Below are 18,244 nucleotides of genomic sequence, written 5' to 3'. Positions count from 1 at the left end.
AAGCTTTTATCTAAGATAATTAATGTATCCAATCATGAGAGTCTATTTTATGCACTTTGGGATAAAAAATGTATATCATCGATATATATGTAGCATTCTAAAACTTGTACAAGAATTAATGTAGTATCCCTAATATATTATTAGGCATTGGAAAATGATTTAACGCTTTATAGTACTACCATATATAGTTTTAGATATCACAGTAAGCATGTTGTTTTCTTTAGACTCAACTTTGTTCTATGCATTATTCTTGTGTAATGAGTAAGAACATATTGTAGATATGATTATATTTTTTAAATTAACCTCTATTCAAATAGTTTTTTATTTATATGTCAATCCATATTTTACACCATATACATTTCATATATAGGCATGTGTCCTTTAGCACCATCTAATATGAGTTTAAACTTGAGAACTAACAAGTCATAAATAAATATTTATTCATATAACTCTCCTTATATAAGCCTTATTACAACTTTTCATGTGTAAACACATGATTACATACCAAACTAAAGGAACAACTTACTCTATGGATAAACATATTAGTTTATTAACTTGAAATTAAATCTTACAACAAGGAACCACAACATAATAATCTAATGCACACAAAGATAGTTTATGAACCATAAGGATCAATAGGGCTAGGATTGTTCACCTAATGACTTTTAAAATACCCTAACAATAGTTTTTGCCAAAAGACTATCAACATAGTTGTTTATTGAAGGTCCTAAGCATGGAGACAAAGTTCCTCAGGTTTCTTTCACTGATCTGGAAATTATTGCTTGTCAACATTTCACTTATCTTTGCAACATTAGATTTGATTTGTGCTCCTTCATTTTCTACCATTATGATTCTAATTGCTTTACTAATATCCTCTTTAGTAAAAGATCCGTCATCTTCATTTCTTCTCACTTTCACTCCAAGCTTGAGCTCACTTACAAGCCCTGCAGTCAACCCTTGCTCAAACTTCATGGGAAGAGCGATGAGTGGTACCCCAAACCTTAGGCCCTCTGTCATTGAATTCCACCCACAATGAGTTAAAAAAGCAGCTGTAGAAGGATGATTCAAAATGTGTAACTGTGGTGCCCACTTTGTCACCACCAATCCCTTTTCCTACAAAACAACTTAGGCTCATTATAAACGATTCTCACTATTATACTCGCCATTAAATTGTATTTTAAAGGAAGATGACACATAGCATACCCCAATCTGGTCTTGAAAACCTGGAAGCAAGTCATTTCCACTAGGCAGAATCCAGATGAACGAGGTGTTTCCCTCTAGCAAACCCATTGAAATGGAAGATCGTTGTTTGTGCGTGAGAACATACTCGCTACCAAAAGACAAGATCACCACCGAATCAACAGGTTGTCTATCGAGCCACTGTAAACAAATGTCATCAACGGGGGCAGGTTGGAGTTTAGGCATGAGTAATCCAACAGGGAACACTGGACGCTTCACCAGGCTCTGCAAATAGTCCACATATGTGCCTTCTAGCTCTAAACACGAATTGAATGCGATTGCCCAACTCTCTCGCATTGCAATGCTTCCACGCTCAACAATGCTAAGCCCACCTGCATGGACACCCTTAAACAATACACACTAAGAAAGAAATTAAACCTGAAAAATAAAGTCAACTGTAACTATTTAACATTTTTAACTTAAGAATCACGTGATATTGTAATTTTTAATATTTAACTCCACACCTGAATGCTTGCTATACATCACCTCCATGGCCCCACGCCCTTCAAACAAGGTGAAGTGAACATTGGGCGAGGGAAATCCTGGTGGCGATACGGCGACATCCTCAGCGCTAGGGTTTCCCGATGCATTGTCTAGCCCGCCTTCCAAATAGCTGAAACCGGTCACTCCCATTGGGACGAATAATATGGGGGCGATAGGATTGGGTAGCCTTGCAGTCACACGGGGGACCCAGTGTTGCAAAACATCGTACATTACAAAGTCCGGTGACAGCTTTTGTAACAGTTCTTCGAAGGGCTTCTCCATGAGGTCCAGTGCGAGTAGGAGTAGAGATAGCAGTAATGGCGCGTCTGCCCTCTTCACAGCATCTGCTGAGGACTCTACGCCTTTTGGCAGCCCCTCCAACGAGGGCATCGCCAACTCCATGAAATCTATCCCCTCTCCTTCCAACACTTGCGGTCTTAGTCGCTTAATGTTCAACGGGGTTGACACAAAGATGATTTTAAGACCATGACTGGACATCTTCCTCGCAAGCTCAAGAAAGGGCATCATGTGACCGTGGGCTAGCCACGGAAACATCACCACAAGAAGCTCCCTTTGCTTTTCCGCAGCCATTCCTGATGCAACTCAAGCTTTTGCAAACTATGGACAATCCTCTACACTATACGTTTTACTCTGCCATGAGTTTAAATAGACAGTTTGCTCTATCGGTTGAGCTTTCTCGGTTTCATGAGCTACGAAATTCACTGCATCACCATTTTGCACGTTCTCATTTTCCTAAACGGTGTCTAGCTGTCCTTCCAAATATCCTTCGGACTGCAGACGCTACCGCGCTCTAATTCGTTTTGGTCAACAACTTTCATTACTAGAAATTTGGCACGTGACTAAATTTGTGGGACGTATGCTCAATAATTAGAGTGGTGTGTAAATGAAACATTTTACTTGTTCCATTGCGAGCAGCAAAGTCAATCAGGAATGATGTCTACCTGCGTTACCGAACCTTCTCAGTCAAATTTTGATTACGGATATTTACAAATTTTTATAAACATTAAATCTATTATTTAGATGGTAATGTTACCTTCCTATTTTACACTTAGCTAGGTCTAGCTACCCTTCACAAAAGTATCTACTTGCCTTTTACAAATATTCCAAAAAGATATAAGACAAGATTTTAGTACGTTGAGAAGTTGAGAAATAGTAAATATTTAAGCTGATAGGCTTATTGTGGGAGCTTTGCTCTTAGATTTTTTTTTTGCTAGAAATTGTTTTTTTTTGATGAAGGATAAAAACCTATTCCTTCTTTATGATTTAAAAAAATCAATTAAAAATTAAAAAATTTCCATTTATTTGTTCAGTTTAAATTTCTATTTTTTCCACTATTTCTATAAAATATTTTGACTCTTCATATTAAAAGCCATGAGAAAATGATAGTTAACTATAATTTCTCTTCATTTATGCAATGGATTCTAATCAGTAATATAAGAGGCAGATGAGGGTGTTTATCCTTTTGCTTCTACCATGGAACAATACCAAGATGCCATGTCGTTTGTCTATTATTCGATTCAATAGTTTCCACACAAATTTGTTCCACAATTTATCAATGATGATTTTCCTGTTGGTTGTAGGGGTTAGTTTTTGTGTTGCTGCTCAAATAATTTTGAGCCACAACTTATACTTTTTCTTCCAATTCAATTTTTGAGCAACCAAACATTGAATTAGCTGCAAACTTGTGATTAAGAGTATTTGGAGGTTTTGGTAATGAAATTGGACAATAGAAACTTGGCTTCTGAGATAGAGATTTTTACAAACTATGGAAGAATATGTGGCATCTAATTGGTTGGCATGTGGGTTTTTAGATTGGACAAGAATTAGAGATGTTTTTTGTTTTCATCGCATTAATGTGTATTCATAGATATGTTAATAGATTAAATATTCTTATTGTAATATTCATAGTTAAGATTCTTATTAATATTCAATATTATGTATGTATGATTGAATAATTTAATGATCTTTGATTATTATGAAAAAAATTATGTTGTACTTCTTAGAATAGATAATATTTTAATTAATATGTTATTTTTCTAGATGAATTGTATATTGTGTTTCTACTACATGAGAGTTTCAAAAAGCACAAGCATCAAGTTTTTGTTTATTTCACATTTCTTTGAATATACTCTATTAGATTTTTTTCTTGAATGTCCCAGATTACACTATATTAGATTTGAATTTTTTTCATGACTGTTCCAGATTATACTTTATTTAGATTTAAATGTTTTTTAGTCTTGTATTATCTTGACAATACATTACAAATCTTGATATCAACATTTTACGAAAAAAGAAAGAAAAATCTAACAAAATTTTTAAGTGTAATTGTTCTATTTTGAGAATATTTTCAATATATTTATATATTTTCCTTTAAATCTTTTAGTAGCCTCTTGGCTCAGAATTTTCTTAATCCAAACATTGGGAACATTTTAATTAAAAAAAATTCTTCTCTTTTATGCTTTAAGTAAGTTATTTTAGCCATAATTCGGTTAGCTATGATTCTTTTAACACCATGAAAAAAATCTACTTAAGTTGATAGCTAAATTGTATTGAGCCTCTTCTTTTTAATTATCATTGGCAAGTTTTTAATTCTCTAACCAATTTCTAATTTCAGAGCTATAAGATTTCCACAATCCATTAGATTTTAGTTTAATTTTTTAGTATGATTGTGTCAATATTTGATCCATCGAACAACATAAAACAACCAGTTTGTTTAAGACTTTTTTTATAAAATTGAAAAATATTATGAAATGTTTGTGAGTGAAGATGTTTTTCCTAAGCACACAATGAACATGTCTACTTTTGCATTTATTAATTTAAATAGATTTGTTGAGGTAATGAATCATATTTTTTGATTTTTGAATTTAACAAGTGTCACGTAGTGGCATGTACTTGCCATTAATTATAATTATAATAAAAAAAATATTTACAATAAATCAATTATAATATAATTTTGGTTTTGATTTATAATACTACACTAATTAAAATAATAATATAATAATATGAATAAAAAATCATTAACAAAATGAGGTTTTGCATTTAGTTTCTTTAATTGAATATTTTGAATTTTTAAATATAATTAGGGTTTCTATTTAGAATTTTTAATAGTACAATATAATTAGAGTAAAAGGTGTTTCAGAATTTAGGATGAGTGTGTTAGAAAAAGTAAAGCTTGGTGTTAGTATTTAGTAAAAGGTATCGAATAGATGTTAAATGTGGAGAAAAACTAATAATCATATTAATTCAATATAATATTTGATTTTGTGCAAAATAACTTCACAATTTATATTAACCATGTTCTTTGTCATAAATTTTAGCCAAAAATATTGCAATATGGAGAAACTACAAAAAAGGGCTCCTATAACACAAAATCTGTATACCAATCATAATTGTTTTACAAAATATAAAATTTATAAATTAATAGCAAAGCTTTAGAAATATTTTAATAATTAGAAAATCATTGTTTGTGATTGTTGGATTGATGTTAAACTAATTGAGTAATCTTATAAAGTGAATGCAATAGTACTAGCCTATGACAAGTACAATAAGAATTTTATGGATTTCTATGCAAAAACATACAAGAAAGAGACTAGATATAAGACAAGGAAAATATATTAGCTTTTAGAAGTATATTGACTTGGCAAGTTATAAAAAATAGAGATGATTACAAGTACCATATATAAAATATTAATAATATTAATAATGTATTTTAAAAAATCATTAGTAAAAATATTTAAAAAATTATTAGACTATTTCTATATAATCTACCATGTATTAATTGGTATAAATTTAGTTAAAATAATATATTGGTTAGAAATTGACAATTTATTTGTTTAATTTAAAAAAATTATCGATAATTTGTTAAAATGTAAAAATGATTGTGGCTAAGTTCTATTTATAGAATGTAAATAATATTAATAAAATATTTTAAAACTTCTATTATCAAATAAATTCAAAAAGAGATATTTAATTTTTCACCAATTAAAAATAATAGTAATCATAAGTTATTAAAATTATTTCAAAAACATATTTCATATGAAATGTTTGTGAGTGAAGGTGTTTTTCTTAAGAACAACTTCAGCAATGAAAATCTCTACTTTTGCATTTTCTAATTCAAATATATTTGTTGAGGTAATGAATTGTGTTTTTTCTATTTTTTGAATTTAATAAGAAATTTATGGATTGCTATGCAAAAACATATAAGAAACATATGAAATATATGATAAGGAAAATATTTTAGCTTTTAGAAATATATTGATTTGGCAAGCTATAAAAAATAGAGATGATTACAAGTACCATTTATAAAATGTAAATAATATTAATAATATATTTTTAAAAAACTATTAGTAAAATTATAACAAATATTATTATACAATTTTCTCTATAATCTATCATGTATTTATTGGCACAAATTTAGTTAAAATAATATATTGGTTACAAACTGATAATTAATTTCTTTAATTTCAAAAAAAATTATCAATAATTTATTAAAATGTGAAAATGATTGTGGCTAAGTTCTATTTATAGAATAAAAATTATACTAATAAAAATTCTATAAAACTTTTATTACCAAATAAATTGAAAGAGAAATATTTATTTTTTCACTAATTAAAAACAATTGTTACTATAAGTTAAAAAAAATTTCAAAAAAATATTGGACGGTAACATTATTAGATTAAAAATAATATCTATCACTATAAAGTCTTCTTTATAGTGTATAATGTATTTATTTGGTATAAATCAATCATGTTATTTTTTTTTTAAAAGACATTAATGTTTGCTCATAGTTTTGGTGGTCTATAATGTTGACTAGGTAATGTTGAGTACGGTTTTAAAGGCATATTAGTTTGTGAGTTGACATTCTTCTTTTCTAAAATCTTAATCTTTATTATGAAAACACTCCTATCAGTTCATCGTTGTGCATACAAAAATGTGCAACTGTTAGTTATATAATGTGAGGTAGTTAAGCCAATAGACTTATATGTGGGAGCTTTGCTCCTAGATTCTACCTCCTTTTACCTTAAATTTGTTAGTCCAATGGGAAAACTTATTTCAGCTACTTTCCATTATTTTATAACATTATTTTATTTCTTGTTTATCTCTATTCTTTGTATTCTTATTTCTTATTGTCAGTCTCCTTGAGTTTTTGATATTAGTATAGAATTTTAGATATGTAGTGAAATCACTAAAAATAAATTCAATTTTTTCATAATTGTTCAGCATTTTTAGTTTAAATATTTTAGAAAAATTCTAATTTTTCTATTATCTATTTCTAAGAATGATCCAAAAGAATATCTTGTGGATAGGTAAAAGAAATTAAATAATATTATTGATAATGGCATGGATATGAAAGCAAGCTTTTTATTATAATCTCTCAAGTTATGATCTTAATTTTGATGATAAATCACAGAAGACCACCAAGATTTTGTTCAAGTATGTTGTTGATTATTCAATAGATTATCTGGAACTTGAATATTGATTATCTTTGTGTTTGATCCCCAAAGATTTTTGTGTAATTAAAGGTTATTGTAGATTGCTCTTTCAGTTTGGTTTTGCTTTTTTAAAAATAAGATGATGGAGAATGAGCCCTATGGATGTGAAAAAAATTATGATTGGTGCCTATCAATTCAACATGGCAAAACAAATAGGAAAACAAATAGACTTGTTTTGCAGGAACAGCATCTCTACAAAGCTTGAAATTGTCAAAATAGGACAAAATCAAGAAGATTGAAAAAGCCAAATTGAATCTAAAATATAAAACTTAAAAGATAAAGATAAGTTCCTTTACATAATAGTATTTTAAGGGTTTGTAATTTTCATCCTTGAAAGATACTATCGGCAATGCATCTATTGAATTTTTTTTAGTTTAAGCTATACAAAATTCATGTCTAATATGGATATATGTAAACTTCAGTCCACTTGCATTGAAAATTTGTAAAATCATGAAATGTTTAATAAGAATCTACAAATGTAAAGGTAGGTTTTAAGAACTCCTTTCAATTTTGATTAAGCTATAACTTTTTATGCTTGACATTTAAACAATTTTATCCAAAGCCAAGAATTTTGTTCCTTTTAAAATAAGTTGTCTTGCATGCTCTTTTATAAAAAGAGAAATTATGTTAATCTTTCAGTCATTTTTTATGGCATACAACTTGAAATGTTCTCTACTTTTCATATGTCATTTAAACCAAGGTTTTAGATTCTTCACTTTCTCAACTAAATTGTTTATATTTTCAATTTGGAAGTTTTCTTTAGTCACTCCTACTTATACCAATAATTTAAAAAGGTTCTTATTTTGAACCTCTTTAGAAAATCATCATGATCAATTTTCAATGGAGGCTCTATTTCTTAGATTGATAGGGTCAAATACAACCCATTCTTTTAGAAAAATTCCAACAATAATTATCCCTATTTAATGTGTATTATTGTATTTTTATTTACATAGTTTTAATTTTGTACTCTAATTTATACATTCATTATTTATCAAGACTATAATAGATGTTGTCAAGTAAGTTGCATATACATAATAGATTAGAGATAATATTTGAATGTGCATTCAACCTCTTTTTGCATTATATGAGCCTTTAGCAGGTTCTCAAAACATTTAATTGCATTATATGACTCCACTAATTGTATTGAATGGTGTTTGACTTTTTTAATCTATCATTATCTAAATCTACCGTCGAGGAGTTGAATAACATGTTTCATGAAAAATGAAGTTTTTTTTCTTCTACTCTTTTCTTACTACATTATACTAATGAAGCCACTGCATTAATTATTGGAGATAATGTTCATCCATGTGAATTGAGAATATATTTAACATAAATTAGATATAATCTTCTTAGAAACATTCTATAGCTTGTGGAATAGAATTTTATATTTTTACAATTTTTTTTGTTGAATTTATTTAATTCAAATAATTTGATTTATGCATTGTCATTCAAATAATTTTATTTATGCGCCTATTAATTCAACAATTATTCAATTTTAATCTGGAAAATCTTAATATAAATAACATATGATAATTGTTAGATTTGATTTTGAATAAAAATGGAAAAGTTGTTTATCGAGATCCTTTTATAAATATATTTTGAAGATAACTTCAATTACATTCCTTTACCTTTTGTATGCCACTTCTTCCATTTACATGGACAAATCACTCTCCTATCGGCTAATGGTTGCATGCCCATAAATGTGCAACTCCTAGTTATGTTCATAGGAAGCTTATCTTTGTATAGAACTAATTTGATTTGTTTTTTTCTAAAAAAAAATAAAAAATTAAAGTTTAATACTAATGGTAAGAATATATGCATGAACTCATCGCCACTTATTCTTTTCTTTTTTCTATGCACCTTATTTTTAACCATTTAGTTTAATTATAGTTTGAATAATTTAAATTAAAAAATAAATTTATAGTTTGGATAATTTAAATGAAAAATGACAAAATTAAATTTTTGTAGGGTTTTGTATATCCTCCTAACTAATTTTTCATACAATTAAAAAATTTAGTTTTTTAATTGATTTAATAATAAAATAATTTATTAGTCAACATTATTTACACAAAATTAAGAACTATTTGATGATTGTACACATGAAACATGAGGTCAAGTTCCAATATATTTTAGAGAGTTATCATTTCTATTTAGAAACCCCCATTTTCATTGAATTTGTTAAGGTTTTAAAATAACTTATAACTAGGTTGTGATGTAATCCTTCATGAAATAAAATAAAATAGATTTATGAAAAAGGAAAAAAGTGTAGTTTCTCAATGAGATATTTATTAAAGTCATTTTCCAATTATTTTAACCATTAAATTTATTTTTTAGATGGTTAATGTTACCTTTGTATTTTGTAAGTGTGCTATGTCAAGCTACTCTTTTGTAAAGTGTCTCGCCTCCCTTCACAAATATTTCAAAAGAGATAAGACAAGATTATAGTACACTAAGAAATGATAAATAATAATATAACTTGAGGTAATTATCATTGTAAAAAGGTTTTTTTGCATAAGAATGATCTAATGTGATTTTTAAAATGTATATTATTTTTATCTTTATTACTAATGTTAAGAATTGAAGCATGAGCCTCACCATTATGTAGTCATTTTTTCCTCCATGCACCCTACTTTATGTTTCAATATCTTAAATAAGGTTGAACATTAAAAACGATAATTCATAGTTTGAATAATTTAAATACAAAATTAAAAAAATAGATTTTTGGGGGTTGGGATTGTTGGAAACTTATGATTAGAACAATTGTAGTTTGTCATTGAAGTCAAATTTGATTGATGAAGAGGATTTGAGGAATTGCTCATAACAATTAGTGAAAGGTATGAAGGAAAAAATTACAGATCGAGTAGTTATCTATTGTGATAACACAAGTTTTGTTAACTTTTGAAACAATCTAGTTATGCATACTAGGACAAAGTGCATTGCTATCAAATATAACTACTTAAGGGAATTAGTTCAAGAGAAAGAAGTGAAGCTAGAATATATGCACACTAAACAAAAAATTGCTAACATATTCAAAAAGGTATTACCTAAAGATGCTCATAAATATCTTAGAGGTAAATTAGGGTTGACTCCCATAAGAAAATCTAATTAAGGAGGTAAGGTGCATTGCGTCAAATGTGCTAATAAAAATATCTTACACATTGAGGCAATACAACTCTACTTTATAAAATTCCTAAGGTAGATAGTCAAGTACACCATAATAGATCAATCATAGACATATGATAGAAATAAGCCAGACATGTAAAATATGCATAATTTAGATGTATGAAGTGATTCAAGCTAAGAAAGCTTAGTTTTATTAGAATTATTGTCAAAGAGGGAGAGATATATAATAAAAGTAGGAGAGATCACCAGAGAATATAGAGTAGAAGAAATATACTAGAGAATAAGACTTAACCAAATGAATGAGAGATAGACAAAGGAGAGACTATTGTCTTAGAGGGATAAAACATATTTGGATTGTTTGGTAACAAAGTGAGACACATTTGATACATTAAGGTATCGCTAATATTGAGATATAGATATGTTGCTATTAATGCCAAAGAGGGTGATTCTTCGAAACTTACAATATGAACAATTGTTATTTTTTCATTTATGACAAACCTATTGATAAGACATATAGTTACCTAATCTAAACATCATATATATTGCATTGATGAAGAGGATTTGAGAAATTTCTCATAACAATAGCACATAGAGGAAACACTAAATTGTGAAAAGGAAGCTACAACTCACAATTCATGACATAGCCTTTGATGAGACAAAGTGATTGTTTATATCAAGAAAGTTAAGCTCAGCCTAGTAATAGAGTAAATGGTTATGGAATGCCCAGTGATTCTAGTGTCAATTGAGCCATAGTTAGTGCTAAGAAAATGTAATGTTGATCATGCATCAGTATTGATTTAGAAAGATTGTTGATGCCAAGCCAAAAATATTTACAGAGATCCAGTGTTAAGTAATGACTGAGTGACAGAACTTAGTAATTGTTGAGTAATACTATTAAAGATGATTTTGAGGAAATCATGATTCCGAACTGGCTATGTTGATTTCTCAAGAGATGTAAACCATGTTGTTGATAATATTTATGAGTTGGATCATTAAATTAAAGATGGGGATTAGCTAAAGACCTAATGGACAGATTTTAGAGAAGTTTCTAGAGGAAGATCAAGAAGATGGATAGATACAATAAATCATGTTGAACATGATCGTAAAGCCTAAGTTCTTGTTAACATGAATCCTAGTGGTATTCCTTTGGGGGAGTATCCTAATAATTGGAGAGTATTGACATGTTGCATTCATGACTATGTTTCTCATTGATGTCAACATAATAGTAAGTCAGTGAAGAGGGCATAATAGCATTAAAAAATCATAATTATAAAAATAGATTTTTGATGTACAAGTGAAGTGAGTTTAAGGATGTGTTGTACCTTGTGTCCTGATGATAAGGTTAAATGTGTAGAGACTAAGATGAAGATGTACAGAAGCTATAAGTGATTTGTAGAGAGAAGTGTAGAGACAGAGTACATGGAAAGTAGTTTCTAATGATCCAGATAATATCTTCCAATAGAGATATAATCTAGTGAGGCATAGTTAGCTAGTGACGGAATACAATCTAATGGTGATGATAGTAACTGTGGAAGTCCTCAAGTTTCATGTGTGAAGTTTCATATATATTTTGAGCTAACAATGCTATTGTAATTGCACCTAAACTTTACCTTCGCCTTGGAGAGTTTCTCGGTAACAAATATTGTGTTATGAATTTTACTTTCATATATGTGATTGATCATATTCATATGTTATATCAGATTTACATTATAATTTTACATACACATGTTATTTATAGGTGTGAATGAATTGATGAAAATTTCAAGTGTTTAAGAATTTGAATCTCCCCTACCCCACCCCTCTCAACATCTTGTTTATCTTGTTTATACTTCCATCAGTCAACACTAATCTTAAGAAAACTTATATGGATATTGAGAGTCAAAGTATCACTGATGAAGAAGTGGCTTGCATTCTTCAAAATATAGGTAGAGTGATTAGTAATGAAAAAATTTTTCATGCAGTGACAACTTAGTAGAATACCAATGATGAGAAAAATAAGGACAACATTAAAAAAAAAGAGATTGTGGAGGATAGGGATGTAGTGGAGAAAGAGAAGATTAAGGAAGAGGATGTAAATGGTTTCAAAAATAAAGGAGTGGAGAAGAATTTGATAAATTAATGAAAGTGGAATCAGAGCTCCATCCTAGAAATATGTCTTCTAAGGTTGATCAGATGGGTGGCAAGAAGGAGCCTAGTTTGGATAATCTTCATATTATTGATTATGAGGTTTCTGAGGCACATATGCTTAATAATTATGAGGTTGTTGAATCTAATTGTAAACCCAAAGATCCACCATGGATATAGAAAATGGTAAAGCATAGATTGAATATTTAAGGTTATATAGAATAGAACATTTGGTATCTAGTCCAACCCCAACGGGTGTGTGTGCAAGTTTGTATGTGAAAAAAATCGTGCAGAGAAAGGTTGATCAGATGGACACAAATGAGTGGATGTGATGCTAAAAGAGAAAAGCTTATAGATGTGATGTTGTTTTTGATAAGTGAGTTATAAAAGAAGGCTTAAATGTTGATGAGAAGAGTGGACTAAGTGCTTGAAGGGTGGCCAAACAAATCAAGATCAGAGATAACAATGAAAGGATTGTTAGTGAACCAACATAAGGACTGACTAGAGATCTGAAGCAAAAGGGAGTTGTAAACACACACATTCAAACCTATAGTTTTCTTTCTTATCATTATTAATAGTTTGTATTAAAATCCTTTTAATGGAGGTTGACCTAATATTCATTTGAATACTTAGTAGTTTGTGTAAATCCTTTAACTAGTGACATTCTAAATGGCATGATCAATGTCCTCTTACAAGGCCACTCCTAATAGGGTGATTAAATCCTCTAACTTGGTCACATTTACCTATGTGTATTGTAACCTTTAATAGGGTTGGCTCCTAATAGAGATCGCTTTGAGGAGTGACATGTTGCGAGTGGTTTTCCCAAATTGGGTTTCGACAAAAAATCCTAGTGTCAAACCATGATGAATATCTTATGGAGGTTTTATATATGATGATGTTTTAATTATGTAATGCAAGTCAAGTTTATTATAATTTTGTAGTAGAGACCGGACAACAATAGGATATGCAGGATAAGAAGAATAGTGATGTGTTAATGTTTAATTTTAAATGGTACATATAGACCTTTAGTAGCTAATTCACCCACCACACCCCCCCCCCCCCCCCCGGCCGCCCTCCTCCCCACAAAAAAAGGAAAAACCAATTATTCTAAACATTTTTAACACCATTTTTAATGTTTTAGTTTTTATCTCCTTTTATGTTTTTTATGTGCATATTTTACTTTTATCTAATGAGACAATTATTATCTTCAATATCTAATAATAATTCTATTGTAAAGGGTGTGAGGTTCCTTCAAAATTTTTTTTTGAATTAATAAAAAATGAAAAGTGTTGATTGAAAATAAAGTAAGAATTAAAATAAAATAAAGATGATTAGGAGTACAGAGAGGGGTGGGAATGCTAGGGTTTCATAAGAGTGTGGTAATGGAGACAAATATTTAGAAGCATAGGATGAAGATGGATACTTGACTCTCTAATTCTTTTTTAGAGAGATTATTCTTGCTTCATGTTCTAGTTTTTCAAAATTTATGTTGGTTTTTGTTACAAAAATTTGTATGTGTGAGATCTTTGGCTTATCCGTAGGGTTGGTTGACTAGGTCATGGACTTCTTTCTTCCTCAAGAGTCAAATATTTTTGGAGGTAGGTTCCCAACTTTCTTCCTCAAGTGTCTATGGCATGATTCCTAAATGAGCTTGATAATGGATGTTTGGACTAGGTTCTCTACATTTTATATCTATTTGGTTCACCTATACCATTTTCTTTAGGGCCAATTATGGCCATTCTTGGCCCATATGGTATCTTCCTTTTTATTTTGCTCTTCTTTTCTCACATGTCTTCCCTCTTAATGGTGTTTTTTTTTTAATTCTATGAAGTTTCCATATTTTTTAAAATGTATTTCCTCCATGGAATTTTCTTTCTTTTCTCCACATATGCTTATTCAAGTAAGGGTTTTATTAGTGAATTTTTCCCCTTTACATCTCTTTTTCTTTTGGACCTAACTCAGGGTTATTTGGTTCTTCTTCTCTCATGTTCATATTTTAGCTCACCTTATCAAATGTTATAAAAGTCTTGGCCCTTTGGGCTTTGACACTTTTTATGATGATGTGAATAGATACATGTAGGTCTTAGTTTTTTTCTTTTTAATTTTGGCATCTTGGATCTTTCTTTCTTAAGATGTAATTCAAGCAATAATATTTCCTACTCTATGTCAGTGTCTCCTTGTCTTTCCCTTCACATGGTTTCTTCTATAAAATATAGTGTTTCTCTCTTAGTATTGGCTTGGGTAAGCCCTTTTACTAGGCTATGGTTCCATCTTTTAATTATTTGGGAAAGATCCCAATCTTGTGTTTATTGTGCAAGGATGGATCTATATCTTTCTTGGGAGTTATTCACACTACATATATTTTGGACAAATAAATATCTCTTTTAATTTTTCTATACTATCTATGGAAATTTGTTTCCCTATGATGATTATTTGTGGTCTTTTCTTCCCTTTCTAAAGTGGCTTTTACTTCTTTTCTTCTAGGTTCTTCTCCATAAAACATACAATACGGTTGATTTTTTCCCTATTGACCTCAATTCTCTACACTTTGATTATTTTGGTGCTTTTTCTGAAAATAGATTCATAAAAGTACGATTTGAGTACTATCATTTGTTTGATTGATGAAGATGATTTGATTAAATGAGGTAACAATAGCACCTAGAGGAAAGATTGAGTTATGATATGGAAAAAATGTACAAGAATCAGTTAAAATAATGATATTATAATACATTGATAATATACTTAAGGTTGCAAAGGATAGATATATTAATTAAGTTTAGAAGAAAAACTTAAACAAAGTATGTCTACCAAGCTTAACAATCTTCATAGTAGGTGCTGTGAAAAGTTAGTGTAAGTTGGGAAGAAAATTAGTTAGAGCTAGGAAAAGTCAAATTTGTGTGTATGTCAAGGGATATAGTATAAGTTAGGTAAATGCTAGCTGATGTTGACAACTAATAAACTTTATTTTCTGTCAAGTTATTCAATAGTGGATGTCGAATATTATAGTATGTGTTGAGCCTTAGAGGTTAGTTAATGTCGAGCGTAATAGTTATGAGAAAGATTGAGAATTTGATTAATTTGAGATGACAAGTTTGATTTCTCAGATTTTGTGAACCATGTGGAAGATATGCTTGATGAGCTGGTGGCACAAAATTCAAGATAAACCATTTTGAGGTGAAATCAACTAGGATTGAAGGAGAAGTTTATTGAATCCTACCTAATCTAACCTAACCCTAAAATTCATGATGGAGGATGAATGACAAAAGATCTTAATTCTCTATTTATAGAGATGACTAGTTAGAAGCAAAGGTTTTCATGTGCAAGAATCTAAGGAAGAAAAGGAGTCTAGGGTATTTGCTTCATTCAGCAACCTAAGAGAAGTGTTTGCATTGGTGAGCAAAGCAAGAAGGCTTAAGGCTATGAATGCTTGAAGCATAAACAAGTTGTCAGAGTTGAAGTGTGTGAAAGCCAAGTAGTATAGAGGACTAAAATAGAGATCTATAATCTGGAAGTGTGTTGTAAGTTATCATCAGACTAAGCCTTATTGCTACTCTCTAATTATTGAATCTGTCTAGGGTAAATCCTTTGGATTAAGGTTGTTCTAATAGTCATCTATAAATCTTTTAATTGTGACATCCCAAGTGAATGATCTAAAGTCCTCTAACAAAGCTCACTCCTAATAGGATGATTAAAATCCTTTAACTAGGTCACATTTAAGAGTGTGCATTATAATATTTAACAAGGTTGGCCTTTCATAGAGCATCACTTCAGAAGAGTGAGAATGAGTAGCATGTTATTAGTGGCTTTTCCCAAATTGAGTTTCCACATTCAATCATTATTTCAAATGTGTTATTGAATATATTATGTTTCATGTTGATATTTGTACAAACTTGATTTGTCAGAAACCTACAAGTTTGAGTATATGTATGATCTAATGGATGCATGCATGATGAGAATGTTTTATGAATATGGGTTGACTAAGTTGTGAAAAGTTTTAATTATACATATGGTCCTTAGATAAGTGATTCCTCTCCCCCCCCCCCCCCAACTCTTATTTATTCTAAAGAATTTCAACAATTGGTATTAGAGCCATGTACTTAAGAGGACTAGTTTCAAGGTACTAGAAGAAAAAAGATCTTGATGTCAAAAAGAGAGGTACCCAAATTTATTAGAGATAACCTTCATACATGAAAAAGTCTTTTGAAGCTACACCTTGGAGGTCTTGGAGATCATGCACAATCTACCATCACCATAGATTATGTTAATTCTACTAGAGCCCTAACTGTTGAAGATCTAAAAGAAAAGAAAGAACACAATTAGGCAATTTTGGAGATTTCCTCTACCCTAAGTTATTTCAAGTTTGATGATATCAAGGGTTTTGATAGTGGAAATAAAATGTGGGATTCTCTACACACTCTAGACAGAGGTAGTAAAAATGTTTTAAGAGCAAAATTTGAATATCTTAGAGGTAAGTTCAATGATATGAGAATGAAAGAAGGTAAGAATATTGCTTAATATTACTCTAGGACAAAATATGTTATTAATGCAATAAGAGGAGCTTCTGGTTAGATAGATGATGAGACTATACTAAGAAAATATTTGAGAACACTATTTCCTATTTATGCTATTAGAGTTTCTGCAATACAAGAACTGAGGTGTATGACAGGGAATGATTTGACTCTTGAAGGGTTGGTAAGTAGGCTCACTACTTTTGAGCTATCTAATTTTGATAATTATAATCTTAATAATATTGAATCTGCTAGATGTCTAGAGAAGAATAATTGTGGAGGTGGAGACAACGGCAAAAAGAACAAGAGATGAAGACAACAAAGATTACAAAGACAAAGGGAAGAAGTCATGCTATATTTGTGAAGAGGAAACAAAAGATGAATCTAATGATCATGATGATGAAGTGGTGTATGCTGCAATGAATGATGAATTTGATGAAGATGAGGCAACTACACCAGTGTCCTGTATGAACAAGAATGATAGATGGATCATTGATAGTGGGTGTTCACATTACATGACTGGAGATAAAAGTAAGTTCATTAACTTTAATTATTATGATGGAAATTGTGTAAGGTTTGGTAATGATGTACCATGTTTGATAAAAGGAAAAGGTTCTATACAATTCATAGAAAATATTTTATGTGATGATGCTTATTATGTTGAAGGACTTAACTATAATTTGTTGAGTGTGTCACAATTGAAGAACTTAGGTTGTAAGGTTGAGTTTGAAAATAGGATTGCTAATATATATGATATTGATGAAAAAATAATTGGAAAAGGTGATCAAACTAGAGATAATGTATTTTACCTTGATATAGAGGATGGTACTTCATTAATTGTAGAATTCGATGACGTGTGGCTATGGCACAAAAAGTTACATGTTGATGCAGAAGCGTCCTAGGTTGCTTTCTAATCCTACACTTTTGTTCATTATGCTAGTTGCTATCAAGTTCCACTTATTACTGAGAGCCAATTTTTAGTTGTTGTCAATTTTTTAGTTATGGTTGAGTAATTCATTTGGTTGCAAAGTGATCCTTTGGTTGCCAAGTGATTCCTTTGGTTTTTGAATGTTCCTTTGGTTGTCTAGTCCTCTGTGGTTGCTAAGCATTGGAGGATGTTAAGTTCGTAGTTGTTGCCAATTGATTCTTCAGATGCCAAGCTCGTGTGGTTGCTATATGCCAGTATTTTTGTGAAATCTTCATTTGCTGAGTAGTCTATGTCTAGTTCTAGTTTGGGCTGACCTTTGTTGCATT

The 18,244-nt window shown here is 30.1% G+C and overlaps 1 protein-coding gene across 2 annotated transcripts; it reads right to left on the bottom strand.

Moving 5' to 3' along the window:
* Nucleotides 1–530: 530 nt before the first annotated feature.
* On the bottom strand, nucleotides 531–2,347 carry LOC149560207 (UDP-glycosyltransferase 91C1-like). 2 transcript variants are annotated; one of them, XM_089823572.1, is made up of 3 exons: nucleotides 1,704–2,347; nucleotides 1,204–1,571; nucleotides 531–1,113 (listed from the first exon to the last, which is right to left on the bottom strand). In XM_089823572.1, exons 1-3 carry the CDS (start codon nucleotides 2,311–2,313, stop codon nucleotides 703–705), a joined length of 1,389 nt encoding a protein of 462 aa, XP_089679698.1. In that variant the 5' UTR covers nucleotides 2,314–2,347; the 3' UTR covers nucleotides 531–702. The 2 variants fall into 2 exon arrangements, with proteins under 2 accessions (XP_089679698.1, XP_089679699.1); XM_089823573.1 differs by having other exon boundaries at nucleotides 890–1,010.
* Between the last annotated feature and the right edge of the window lie 15,897 nt (nucleotides 2,348–18,244).

This window comes from Cupressus sempervirens, chromosome 4 (genome assembly GCF_028749045.1).
Source record: "Cupressus sempervirens isolate cs-2001-9-10 chromosome 4, ASM2874904v1, whole genome shotgun sequence".
In the NCBI taxonomy this organism is placed as follows: domain Eukaryota; kingdom Viridiplantae; phylum Streptophyta; class Pinopsida; order Cupressales; family Cupressaceae; genus Cupressus; species Cupressus sempervirens.
The sequence above is the reverse complement of the archived record's forward strand: the minus strand, read 5'-3'. Positions and strand labels throughout refer to the sequence as shown.

Excerpts from the sequence above, each read along its gene's own strand:
- LOC149560207 (XM_089823572.1), bottom strand. The coding sequence starts at position 2,313 with ATGGCTGCGGAAAAGCAAAGGGAGCTTCTTGTGGTGATGTTTCCGTGG. Across the intron at positions 1,572-1,703 it reads GATGTATAGCAAGCATTCAG|GTGGGCTTAGCATTGTTGAG; the intron begins GTGTGGAGTTAA and ends GTGTCCATGCAG. Across the intron at positions 1,114-1,203 it reads GTTTTCAAGACCAGATTGGG|GAAAAGGGATTGGTGGTGAC; the intron begins GTATGCTATGTG and ends GTTGTTTTGTAG.